Source organism: Aptenodytes patagonicus, chromosome Z, assembly GCF_965638725.1.
Source record: "Aptenodytes patagonicus chromosome Z, bAptPat1.pri.cur, whole genome shotgun sequence".
Lineage (NCBI taxonomy): Eukaryota > Metazoa > Chordata > Aves > Sphenisciformes > Spheniscidae > Aptenodytes > Aptenodytes patagonicus.
Window position 1 is genome coordinate 81748109 of NC_134982.1, and position 13114 is coordinate 81761222.

The 13114-nt window shown below is 37.2% G+C and overlaps 1 protein-coding gene across 2 annotated transcripts in view; it reads left to right on the forward strand.

Moving 5' to 3' along the window:
- Positions 1-13114, forward strand: part of RASGRF2 (Ras protein specific guanine nucleotide releasing factor 2) — a 142480-nt gene that overhangs the window by 62773 nt on the left and 66593 nt on the right. For both annotated transcript variants that reach the window (XM_076362795.1, XM_076362796.1), the window contains exons 9-13: positions 1511-1629; positions 6663-6823; positions 7811-7877; positions 8715-8851; positions 12707-12789. In XM_076362795.1, coding sequence (XP_076218910.1) covers positions 1511-1629; positions 6663-6823; positions 7811-7877; positions 8715-8851; positions 12707-12789 — 567 coding nt within the window. The remainder of the gene's footprint in view (positions 1-1510; positions 1630-6662; positions 6824-7810; positions 7878-8714; positions 8852-12706; positions 12790-13114) is intronic.

Genomic DNA, 13114 nt, shown 5'->3' on the forward strand with positions numbered 1-13114 from the left:
ACATATGCTTCAAATAATGCCAGATAAACAGGAACTAAAGATATATCTTGAGAACTGGTGCTCCCTGTAGAAACCTGCAAAATTAAGCTCTTCCCTGAACTCCCAGACCATTCTCAGATGTTCCCCTCTGTCAGCCCAGTAAGAAATTTGGCTGTTATCTCTGGGAAACACAGTTTTCTGCTGTGAACACAGAAATGCTGTGTGAACTCCAGGATATAAATCTTGAGTACCTATCTGGAGTATTCACCAAAGATGTACTTGGAGAATATTTAGTTGTAAAAGAGGGATCGCTTTATAGCTTTTGTTAATTGCATGCTCTTGACTGCTTGGTTTTCTTATTCTGTTAAGACAAAGTTGCTACCTTGTGCAAACCACCCGTTAATTTGGAGCTTTTTTCTCCTGCTGTATCTTTAACAGAGGCAGCTTTCTGGATCAGGTCATGTTGTGCCACCTCTTCAAGCTCTAACTTCTGAAAGAGCTGGGCAGGCAATATCTTTTACAGAAATGTCTGTGTTTGACTCCTGCAGTGTTCAGCAAGTTCCGCCCTGTTCTGAGGCCATCTGAAGCGGAAAGAAGTAACGTCTCCTTTCCACTCAAGGAAAGCAGAGAATTTCTCTGGCCAGGGTCATGTGCACAAGCAGATCAATCAGCTTTGACTTGGCTTCATCTCATAAGTCAGAGTTCATTGCTGATCCAACTAATTCGTCACTGAACATTCAGAATTGGAGGCTGAGACTGATTGATCCTCCTCTGCTCATAAGGCAGGCAGTATAGACCACAAATACAAAACTTTGTGACGTATTTCCATCCCTTTAATGTAGTTCTGAGGGAGGAGGAGCTTTCAGATAGTGCAGTCCGGTCCCAGTTCAGGAAAATATTATACATCACAAGACCAATATAAACTTCTGGGTTGGGTTCAGCCTTGAAAAAATCTGTATTTCTCTGTGTAAGAGGAGGACGCCTGTGAAAAAAAGTGGAAGAAAATAAGCGGTGAGCCATCAAGGCTGTGGTTGTTATAGGAAGCAAGGGGGAAGTGAATGGTACATTCAGATGTAAACTGAAGCAGAACAGAGTGGGAACCTAAAGTCGAGGGCAGGGACTCTACAGTGTGTAATAACCAATACAAAATGCTAGGAAACGTTTCCATGTTTGTGGCAGCTGAGTCTATTAAGGATCAAGAAGTACTATTCTGTCAGCTGTGAAGGGTTTTTAGCTTGGTGCCATCTGTCAGATGTGTTTAGGAGTAGTCTAAAAACAAGTCTGGCAAAATTGGTTCCACTGCTGAAAAAATGAAATGATTGCAAGAATTATTTGAAAGGGAAGGAAAAAAGGCAAGAGACTTGCTCTAGAGTGATCAAGTACTGCATGTGTACATCTGTTTTGTAGCAGGTGGCAAAGGACATCAGCTACCTTCTGTGTCTACACTGTGTAAGTGCAAGTGAAAATAGACACAACAGGTGCAAGATAGATTTCAGGGAATTTAAAGTGCGCTTTGTATTGTGTCTAACAGGGTGATGCATGATGAAGTGAGTGACACAGAAAACATTCGGAAGAATCTAGCCATAGAAAGAACAATAGTTGAAGGCTGTGATATATTACTGGATACCAGCCAAACTTTTATACGCCAAGGTAAGACATTCTTCTTTAAAGCTATCCATATAATCATGAAAAAATTGCATGAAAAGCAGCAGGGTTCATGTTGCCATCATTGGGCAGGTCACTGCACTGGGCACAGCTAACATCCTAAGACTACTCATGGTCCGTGGAGGGTAAGTCACAAAATGCTCTGATGACAACTAATTTTGGGCTGTAGTTGAACACCACTTCCATGCTGTTTTCTTCAGGAACCTTGAAAAACAGCAGCACATGAATGGTAAAACACCCATGGGACAGTAATGTACATACTGCCTGGACTGTGATCTTCAAAGGGATGGAAATTACCTACAGCTCCACAGAGAGCGGGGCTGCCTGGCCAGTTAATGTGGCAGTCCCAGCTGATACCAACATTTGGGCAAAAGCGCAGGAGGAGCTTGAAGCTTTGTCAGTGGTAAAGTGATTGCTAGGAAAGAAAACAGCTATCGGTTGTTCCTATATTTCTCGGTGCTTTGGAAACATCTCAAATTGATAATGCGAGCATAGATATAATACCTAAACATACTCACTTTGCCTCTTGAGAGATGCATTTTTGGGCTTCAGTAGAAGTTCAGGATAGATATAAAAAGCACTTCTACAAGAAGAAGTCATGAAGAAAAGGCATCCTGTTCTGTCAGGAATGTAGGACTACTTCTAATATAATAGTTAGCAAAACAAGAGAGGAAGAGCCATACTGTATTCTTTTCTGTCTATTCTTGGTGGTTTTGGAAACTCTTTCTATTGAAGCTTAGGTGTAGCAGAGGTGGAATTTGTTGTTAAGTTCCACAAAATAGCGATAAAATAACTTTTCCATTTAAAATAGGTGTCACTTTTTACCAGGAACTGCAAACTGGTTGCAGTTCTTGTTTGGTGGGGTTTACTTTAATGTTAAACCAGCAAACATGAAAACTTCATAACTAAAGCTTATTTTTCTCCCATTTATATAATAATTTACTGCTGGATCTTTTGCAACAAGTTAGTGGGTTTGTATATAGTAACTACAGATCTGTAGTGCAGCATTTTCACTAGGTACAAGCTTCTTTATGTCTGAAAAGTGTTAAATGTATTTAGGAAAGGTTAGGAATGTAATTTAGGTGCATCCCTTCATGCGACCTTTTCTAGATAGCCTCAGCAGAATATTTGGTGTTTAAATAGAGCCATATACACAGCTGGTAATTTAATAGGCTTCGTATACATTTTGACATCCATTCTGTGGTGTTTCTGCAGTCATGTGGCCAAACTAACTATGAAACTTTCCATAATAACTTCCAAGATTGTTTGTGCAACAGTCACTGTTAAATTACTTGATTCTTCATTGAGTATGTGCATTTGTTATAACTGAGGTATTTAAAGAGTTATGAATACGCCTTTGAGAAAAATACAAAGCTGTTGTGTTGCATCCACAGCCAAAAAATTATCGGGCTGTGATTCTCCTAGATTGATTTGTACAGTACAATTTAATTACATTCTAGATTTTTTTTTCAATATGATTACAACATTTTGTATTTATATATTTATTGGGTTTTTTCCCCTTAAGATTGGCTGGTATTATTTTGTCTGTGTACCAGTATTATTTTTTCTGTGGGAATCAGTCTGAAAAAGATTACTGTTGGAGTGTTGGACCCAGGTCAAACCCATAGTTTAAGTACATTACATTCAGATTTATTTCTGGGCATACAGTCAAAGGACAGTGGACAAGACTGTATGTTACAGAAGGCTGTATCACAGTGGTATCTTTTGGAACGTCCACTGCATGTGATTTTGTGTAAGTGCAGAAATCTGAATAGAGCTAATGAAGGAGTACTGAGCCCGTTTTCCTTTCGCATCTGACAGTAGGGTCACTTTGACAGTGATGTCCATCTCCTCTAATTTCAGTTAGGCTCCTATTTGTGTGGAACAGTGTAGACAGGTACAGGAAACCTCTTTTCAGCTTAAAAAAGGAGAGAGGTGCTTTTAGCTTTGTTCAGGCTTTTTCTGTGAAGGTTAATTACAACTTTGCCGTACGTTATATACTTTACTTTTCTAAGAAGAGATTGTTTCTGTTGAGCTGTACAAGTTTAGATCATAGGAACTCTCTCTGGCAGTGCTTTGCAATGTAGATTGTGGATTCCCCTTCAGGTTTCTTGGGGTCTCCTTTTCTCTGTCTCTTACTTTGAGAAGAGACAGACTTTATTGTCAGGCACACTGTAAGTCATGGCAGACAATGAAGGAACATTTTCTTTAAGAGTCTAAAGGAAACAGGGAGTTGCAATCTGCAACCAAACATTGTCTGACACCCAGACAGCCGGGCAGCTGGAGGCCCTTTAGATGCCTCCACTCTGTCTGATGTTCCTGCCATCAGCTGCTATGAATTTACCTCTACTGATAAATATATCACAATGACAAAATCATGGAATAGTTAGTTGAGGTTGGAAGGGACTTCTGGAAATTATCCAGTCCAATCTCACCTGCTCAAAGCAGCATTAGCTGGAGTAGGTTGCTCTGTACCACGTCCAGCTGGGTTTTGGTTGTTTCCAAGGATGGAGACTCCACAGCCTCTCTGAGTGAGCAACCTGTTCCAGTGTTTGACCATCCTTACAGTAAAATTAAAAGGCCTCCAGAATAGAGAAAGCTAAACTGAATTTGTAAATCAGGCAGTTACATGTAGACTGAAAAATATTCTTTTTTTAAATACAAACTTTTGTGTTTGTTGGATTGAACAAAGGCTAATAGAGTGACTGTTCTGGCAGTATTGAAGTACTGAAAGTGCCTAGGTCTGTAGCTGGATAAAAATTCCTGAGATTACACTGATCGTCCAAACTATACTATTAATGAATGTTCTAAAATTAGCCTCACTTGCTCATTGCAACTGTACATTGGCCAATTGTGACCATTTTTTTCCTTAAGAGGAAATCTGTAGTAGAATGCATGGTGGACAAGTACCCAGCTTCATTAATCACAAAAGCTTGATGGGAATGCATGAGGTCCTTGCTTGATGTCAGCCATGCAGCACGTATAGGAGATGTGTTTCTCTCTGTAAATACTGAGTATCAAAGAGAGATAATGCAGTCTCTCTTCTCTGCATTTAAAAAATCTAGTTTCTTTTGATTTACGTTATTAAGTAATAACATTTCGTCTCCATACAAGAACACCAGCCCATTTTAGCAGAGCATAATATGGTATTCCTGAAAGCATTCTAATGAAAATAAAATTAAAAAAAAGGTGAGTTCCAAAGCTATATCTGTTTCATATTTATGGATACTATTATTCTAAAGAGCAAAGCAGAAACAAAATGTACAGGTAGAATATTGTTACCCTACATGTGTAGAGAGAATTTCAGGAGAAAAATGACAATTTTGTGATGAGAAGTTGCTCGGGAATTGTTTTGTACATACTCCTTGGCCTTGCAATGGGAGCTGGGGGGCAATCAGTGTAACAGAAAAGTCACAGTTCCAACACAAGAGAATGATCTCCTTCCTGTCTTTCACAGTTGAGGCAGGTAGGCTGTTTTGTCCAGGGGAAATGTAGAACAACAAACGAGTATTTGTGGGTTTTGGTCAGAATTTAAGCGAACCTAAAAATGTTCCAGACCTTTGCGAATTTCTGGAGTAGAACTTTACCCCACTGTTTTGTTGCAGTGACACAAATCACGTTGTACACATTTAGTTTAAATGTGAATTGGCTGTCAAAGAACACTATACTGTTGTAAATTTACTGGTGTATATTTTGCTATGCCAGACAGTATAAGTTTCAAATACGTTAATAACTTAAGACTAATTCAATGTATAGAGGGAGCTAAGTGTAGAAAAATGTAGATAAACAGTAGCTTTCTCAGTTACCTTAATTTCTCTGTTTGTTAGTTTAAGATTGTGTATGTGAACTTTGAACAAGATAATTTTTTTGGCAATGTACAGTAAGAATTACTAATCTAATATTTCATGGATAATTCTTTCAATTGTGTCAAGATGCTGCCGCTAGTTTGAGCTTTGATATAGCTATGCTAGTCCAATATCTTGTTGCCTCTGAAAGAAGCAGGCCAATATCCATTCCCTCACACTTGTTCTGCTGCTGTTACTTCTTTGCATCACCACTGGTGCTTTTTTGACCTTGCAGTGAGGCGTATCGGGGAGCTAAGTAAGCTACTTCGTTGTAGCATTAGTTTTCTGCTGGTTTAGCTCTATTAGCTAGCTAATGTTGGAATAAGATGAGAGCAAGTGTAAGGGTGATAGTAAGGATAGATGTGTGGGAATGAGATCAGGAGGTCTCCTGGCTGTCCTGTCTGGTAATGGCAAGTTGTATCATAAAATCTTTCCCTTCAATATACAGAGGAATTACACTTCACCACCAAATTTGACTCTGTATCCAAAATCAGAAGTGATACACATGGTGACATCAATCTGGAAAAGTTGGTCAGAGACTGGTTTTGAGGTATGAAATGGCAGAGGAGCAAAGCTGTCCCCAGTCTGGAGTTATGCAGAACACAAATTCAGACTTATGTACCTGGGTTCAATTTAGTTCAGAAGTGTTTTACTGGTAATACATTTTAGATAAGCTGTAGAGCACTGAAAATTATGCAGTATAAGATAAGAGGAAGAAATGTGCTTCATTTCCATCTCTGTTGTACACAGGCACACATATACAAACTCTTTTCCTTCAAAACCTGTTCTTTTCATCCTCTGTCTCTTTGGCTTGTAAGTAATATATCTTTTGCAAGTCTAGCAGCTGTCAAAAGTGCAGTTTGCTGTTCAGCTTCATTTTCTGATCAATGTACTATTAGTGTGTTTAAATTGCATAAGAATTTGCCCAAGATCTAATCCTGCCATGTACATAAGTATTAGTCTAGACTGTACTTATTTGAGTCTATCGTAAAAACCAAAGTGAACTTGTGCAAAAAAAGATGATCGACTTGTGCTTAAAACAGATGCTGTTATTGATACCTACTAGATGAAAAGTTGCATTAATTAGTATCATAATATTCAATGCATTAGCACTTTAAACACTGCCTACTAAATATTACTATTGCACAGTAAGTTTTTCATCTTTATTATCAGGTTCCCTTATTCAAGTCCCTTCAGTTGAGAGGGGAAAACTTAGTAAAGTTCGTCTGGGATCATTATCTTTGAAGAAAGAAGGAGAAAGGCAGTGCTTCTTATTTACAAAACATTTTTTAATTTGTACGAGAAGTTCAGGAGGAAAACTGCATCTGCTCAAGGTACAGACTTTACATTATGACTCAATTTACAAAATGAAAACACAACTTCAGTGAAATTGTAGTATTTTATTATTCTATGGCTTTAACCTGAGATTTTAATGTGTAGTTATAAACAGAAATGAGGTGATGCACAGTGATTGACTGCTCTGTCTTCTCATTGCAAATAATAGAATTCAGCCAAAGTTCTTTCTGCCTACATCTTTTTTTCTAAAACCCTGTAATTCTGATAAGCTGGGGGTTAGAAATAAGACATCAACATGTCTATCTGTATAAGCTAGTACTGAATGTAAGTCAGTTTTCAGTGTATAAATCAGCCAGTACAACCCTGTGGAAGTACCAAAGAATAATTTCCAGAGCTCTAATAAAATTAATTTTAAAAGTCAATTCCGCTTTCCTGAACAGCACATTCTCTTGAACTGAAAGCTCTTCTAAGAACACTCTACTTATTAATTTGTTGAGAATCGGGCTTTCATAGTGTAGACTTGTGAAGAAAGAGAGATTGGTAGTTTACGGAGTGGGTTATATTGAATAGAATTTTAATTTAACAAAGACATTTCTGAAGCATTATTAAGACTTTTCGTATGCTTTCTCACTTTGCATCCCTTAAATAGTTCAAGTATTTTGCAAAGTAAATAGAGTATAACTGAACCTTTAAAAAAATCTTGTATGTATTTGTTTTAAATTCAGGAGAAGATGAAATTCTAGTTACCTTTTTTGAAACTTGTGAACAAGTCTGTATGTGAGATTATAGTGTGGTAAAAATGAAAGAAATTTTGTACATTTGAGTATATTATTGATTTGTTAGATTAAGACAAATGTTATATTTAGTTCTTGAGGAAAAATGTGCATCATGAAATTGATATATCTTCCTAAGAACTCTGAGTAATGTAAAATCTTAGAGTAAGGTGTATCAAAGATTAAAAATAACTATAATAACAAATGAGAACAAATGTCAAACTTTGTGAAAAATGTGCTTTGTTTTCATAGACGGGAGGTGTTTTGTCTTTAATAGAGTGCACACTGATCGAGGAGACAGACGCGAGTGATGATGATTGTAAGTTACATTCAGCTGTTTGTAGTAATTACAGTTTCTGGTTTCTTAAAATTGGTACCCTTTGTTTATTTTTCATAAGAGCAAATTGATACGTTCTCCCCTTTCAGGAAAGCAGAGGAATACAGTGTTAAACTGATTCAGTAGAACAGATGTTTTAATAATGGGCATGCTGGCTTGGATAAGGGTTTGTTTTGTTATGTTTGTTCTCGCTGTTGACATCCCACATAGGATTTTCAAGTAGACTGGCTGAAGGAATGTGACAAAGTATTTGCTGACTTTTGTATACAAGTTCACCCCGAGGATCTCGGAAAGAAAAAAATATGCCGCAAAAGAAGAAACAGATAATTGGGTGTCTTAAATACATGGAGATTGAGTGAGTTGGCAGAATTAGTGGGAAGTTTTTGTCTTGGACTCCCTACAAATCTTGACTGCAAGCTTGTTCAAATGAAATAACAAAACACATTCCCAAGCTGATTTTATTGTTACTCATTTTGTCTTCCATCCTGCAGTTTTATTGAATTGTGAAAGTAGTTTCATTAACTTCAGCGATACTTCTAGTATGCTGAGAGTATATCTGTGTAGAAGTGTTAGAAGGACTTTAGCCTTATTTGGCATCTTTAAAAGTAATTTATAGCGTCTCCCGCTATTGCATGTTTGCAACTTTTTTTGTGTTTGGTGTATGTGAAAAACAAAATCAGTGTTGGATCCCCAGTTGGATTTGCTCTTTGTCAGAGAGATGTTTTAAACTAACTTCCATTTTAAATTAAACCGTTATTTTCTTTGTTTTATAGTCTGAAATCTCACATTTTTACTTTTTTCCCCCTTCTGGCTGTAAAGCAAAAGGTTCTGGACAAGTTTTTGGACATCTTGATTTCAAGCTTGTAGTTGAACCTACGGATGCTCCTCCTTTTACTGTTGTCCTTTTAGCCCCATCACGACAGGAGAAAGCTGCATGGACAAGTGATATAAGTCAGGTAGCTTAATGCATTCTTTATCTTGTTTGTATTGAGATCTTAATTTATTCTGTATTTCTGAAAAATAATCCAAGAGAGGGATGTTGATTTCTTGAGGGCTGATTTGCTGTGATGTATATGAAAAACCCTTAGTGTTACCTGTTTTCCTCAAAATTTTGTCTTTGCATTTGAGTCATCAGTGAAATGTGTTTCTCAATGAGAGAGATGGGATATAAAATACAAAATTGTCAGTTGACAAGCATAATACTAATGGTAGTCATTTTTATGTCTAAGGAGAGCCCATCCAGCTATGTATTTTAATTTAAGAAGAAGGATAGTACTACATAACTTTCATACAGATCAAAAAACACCTGAGAATCCTGAGAGTGAAAATGATACCATACGACATCAATATCATATCCCATGCAGTGAGAAAATTAAATAAAATATGTTTTCCACCAAAAGAATGCTAAAAGAACATTATAAATTATTACTAAGCATTCTGACAGACTGCAGGAACTGTCTTTATGGTGAATGAAGAAAAATGGTGTTTTAAAATACTTTAATGTCAGGTAACTTTTTTTTTTTAGTGCTTTTGGCAAAAAACATAGTAGACAGACTTTTATCAGAATCTATTTGGGGAAGGAAGTTGAATGTGCTATGAAATATCTGAACTTTCAACTAACTAGATCTGAATTTAGACTATTGCTGTTTTGTTTAGGCAGGCAACCAACAACTATATAGATTTCTCATAGTTCTGAATTTGAGTCCTATCCTCTATTAATTTCAAGAGAAGTAGTTGATTAGACAAATATCAGTGTGGAATTTGATGGATTTCTAAAGATGCTGCCATTGCTGGCAACACCTCCAGATGGATTATCATCATAATGAGTAGAAATTGCTTAAAAATAAGTATTCTGAGTTAACTTTCTTCTGGACTAACTTTTTTAAAGGAACAAAAATATGGAGATAAAAATCTGAAAATATGGTATGAGCTGGGAACCTTGGTCTCACTGCAACTGAGTACATACAGATCTTACAGACAGACCTCGTTGCAGAATTTTTTACAAAATGGATTTTCAGTGAATTATGTTGTTCCATTGACACATAAAAGTATTGGAATTATTTGCTGGGGAGGAAAGACCGTTTAAGAACTGGCCTGGAGCATGGGACATCCAGGAATAAGTCCATTCTTAGCCTACATAATGATGAATTTAAATGAGAAAGTCATCTGCAGTCCATGTAGACTAAACATCAGAGTTTAGGTCTGCCTCCAAAGGTCAGGTCTTCTCCTCCAAACCACTCCAGCTCCCACCCATGCTACTGTGGTGTTATGGAAAGAGCTGAAAAGCTCCACAGCTGACGTGAGAGCTGCATGCCTACAAAGCTTGGAAGTGTCTTAGCAAGGCAGAGGCAAACACAACTAGCTGCCTATAGCTGAGAGAGCAAAGGGTTGGCCAGTCTGCCAGGGGAAAACAGTAAGAAGGGTTCTCCCTTGATCACTCTTTGAGGAAGGGGAGATCTCCCGGCTTTTGAAGACGGGGGTATTCTGAAGAGATACGGGGCCAACAATTAACAGCAGCTTATAAGTGAAAATCTGAGAAAACTGAGATATATTAGCATTGTGAGGCTGAAAAAGCTTCTCCAGCCTTACAAAGGAAGGGAAGCCAGAGATGCTGAGGGGATAAGCAGCAGCTTAAAAGAAAAAAGGAGTAAGAAGGGGTGCAAGATGCTGTGCAGACTGCACAGACATTTGGGGCGCAAATTGGTATCACTATTTACAAGTAGCAATCGAGTCAGTTGACTTAGTGCTTATGCTCAATCTGGAGAGCAAGAAAGAAGAAAGTAACGTCAGAGGCACGCTACCTGTGCCTCTGGTAGGCACAGAGAAAATTTGGGGTGAAAATTTGGATAATGCATGAGAACTTCTAAACAATTTTGAGAACACTCGTCTCTTGAAAACCAAATTGTGTTTCTGACTAAGCCCATTGCCAGCAGAAACCTTGCCATAAAAAATTACTGAATCGCCTGCTCAGAAGCATTTTTTTTTTTTTAACCATGGCTACAGCCCTCAAGGAGAGCATAGGAACAATGCTAACAAATAGGGCATATAAAAATTATTTTTTTACTAAATATGTGTTCTCTTATGTTTGCAAGTAAAAAAAGTATACACGTAGTTGCTGTTCACCCACAGCATTAGTGTTGGTGTCCAGAATTCTGCATCTTAGTAAATTACATATGCATATGACATAGAATTAATATTTGTCTATACGTTCCTAGAGAGGCTTTGTGAATTTATATTCCTTTCATACAAACCATACACTTCTTATGAAAAATGCATGGTTTTTGTTGATGCTGAAGAAGCCTCTTCTCTTCTAGTTTGAGCTTGTTGTCCTTCGGCCCTAGATCCCCATTACACTCATTCCGTAGCTAGAATGATAGTATCTGTCAGGGAGGTGATAAATGCTAGGTCTATGCAGACTACAGATAACAGTGGTGAATTACCTCAGGCAGTTTTATGATTGGTGCTAAGGGCTTCTTTGCAACATTTAAAATTCACACGGGGGAAATTATGCATTTTTATTAGATGTGTTTTTCTCAGTGCTTTTAGGTAACGATTTGATAAAATCAAAATGTGAATTGTTACAACTGCACTTTTCAAATAATCTTAAATACCTGAATTTAAAAACACATATAGCTGCATAGATCATATTTTAAATGTATAGCTATGTAGATATATTTTAAGCCTGAAGAGGCGTCTGATTATCTTGTTTGACCAATCTAACATCAATCATTATTTTTCTATGAGATGTTCCAAAGCCAGCAGACTATTTTTATTCTTAAAGTCAATGTAAATGTGTATGATAATTTTGGAAACGCCTTTTTATTGATGTAAAGAAATACTGTAACATATTTTTTTATATATATGTTTATGTATGGTACCTGATGGATAAAACTAGAAGACGAGTCCTGTAGTGTTAGGTAGGGGGTACTCGCTGCAGACCATATGAGCCTGATCCACTAGCAGACTCTCTGCTGACTTCCAAGAGCAAGGCTTGCGGTGCTGTGTTATCTTAACTACATAAAAGTACAAACCAGCACATAATGGTGTACAAATGGCTTCAAGCTACCCCTATGCGCTGCCAGCACTGAGCTGCTTTGAGGCTAGAAGAACAGCTTATACATCCCTAGTTTGTAAACTTCTACTGGCCACAGGATGGCCTGTAATTTCTAAAGCAATACGTGCTGCGGCCATGCCCCAGAAGTGTCTTTCCAGCTTCTAATACCTAGCCCAAAACATTTATGCAATAGTTTGCAAGGAACTCCTTGGACAGCATCTTCATAGGTATGTTTCACAATAACAGCACCACTTGAATTTGTTTTTACAAGTGTGTGTCTAGAAACTGTTTATCTTTCTCTTTAGTCTTTTTGCACAGTGTAAAGGTTAAGGTATTGTGTATCCATTTGCGTATAAAGTATTCTAACTTTCTTGCAGTATTGATTTTTCAAGCTTAACACTCATTCAGGAAATGCTAGAGATACTTAATTTTGTTCAGTTTCAAAGGAACTTCAAAGGAAATTTCACTTCCAACTCAAAATACTTAATCATGTGGAAAAAAAGATGCTGAGCTGAATACCCTAAGTGTGCTGGTAGAGATGCGTGGCCTTGCAGATGTGCAAATCAAAGGAAGAAGATTAGAGAAGCATGTCCACTGTAATTCTTGCGTCACTGCTTTTCATTTATGAAAATACCTTTTACCAGTCAGTCCATACTCTGAAAAAGCTATGCTTTAAGCTTACGGCTGTAAGAAAAGTGTGGAAGTGAGTCCCCTTACCCTGTGTTCTTTTAACAGTTCTCAATGTTTATTTTCACAGTGCATTGATAATATAAGGTGCAATGGTTTAATGACCATAGTGTTTGAAGAAAACTCAAAAGTCACAGTGCCACATATGATCAAGTAAGTGCAGCATTTTTTTTTGTCAGTGAACAAAATACCTTGTTGATTTTTTTCATAAAAGTTTTAACAAAAGAAAATGTGTATTTGGAAAAGACAACCTTTTAATTTATTTTTTCCCCCATTTTTGTTGAATGGAATTAATTCTACATCCCAAAACATATCTTCTCAGATCTTTTTCTTAAAAGGGTAGAGATGACTCAAAATGGTAAACTCTCAATTCACAGTATTGGACTATATAGAATCACAGCTCAGGTTTTTCTATTATTTGTGAAACTGCCTTCACTTGTGCTTCGGATGAATAATTTTATTCTCTGTTAGCTCTTCT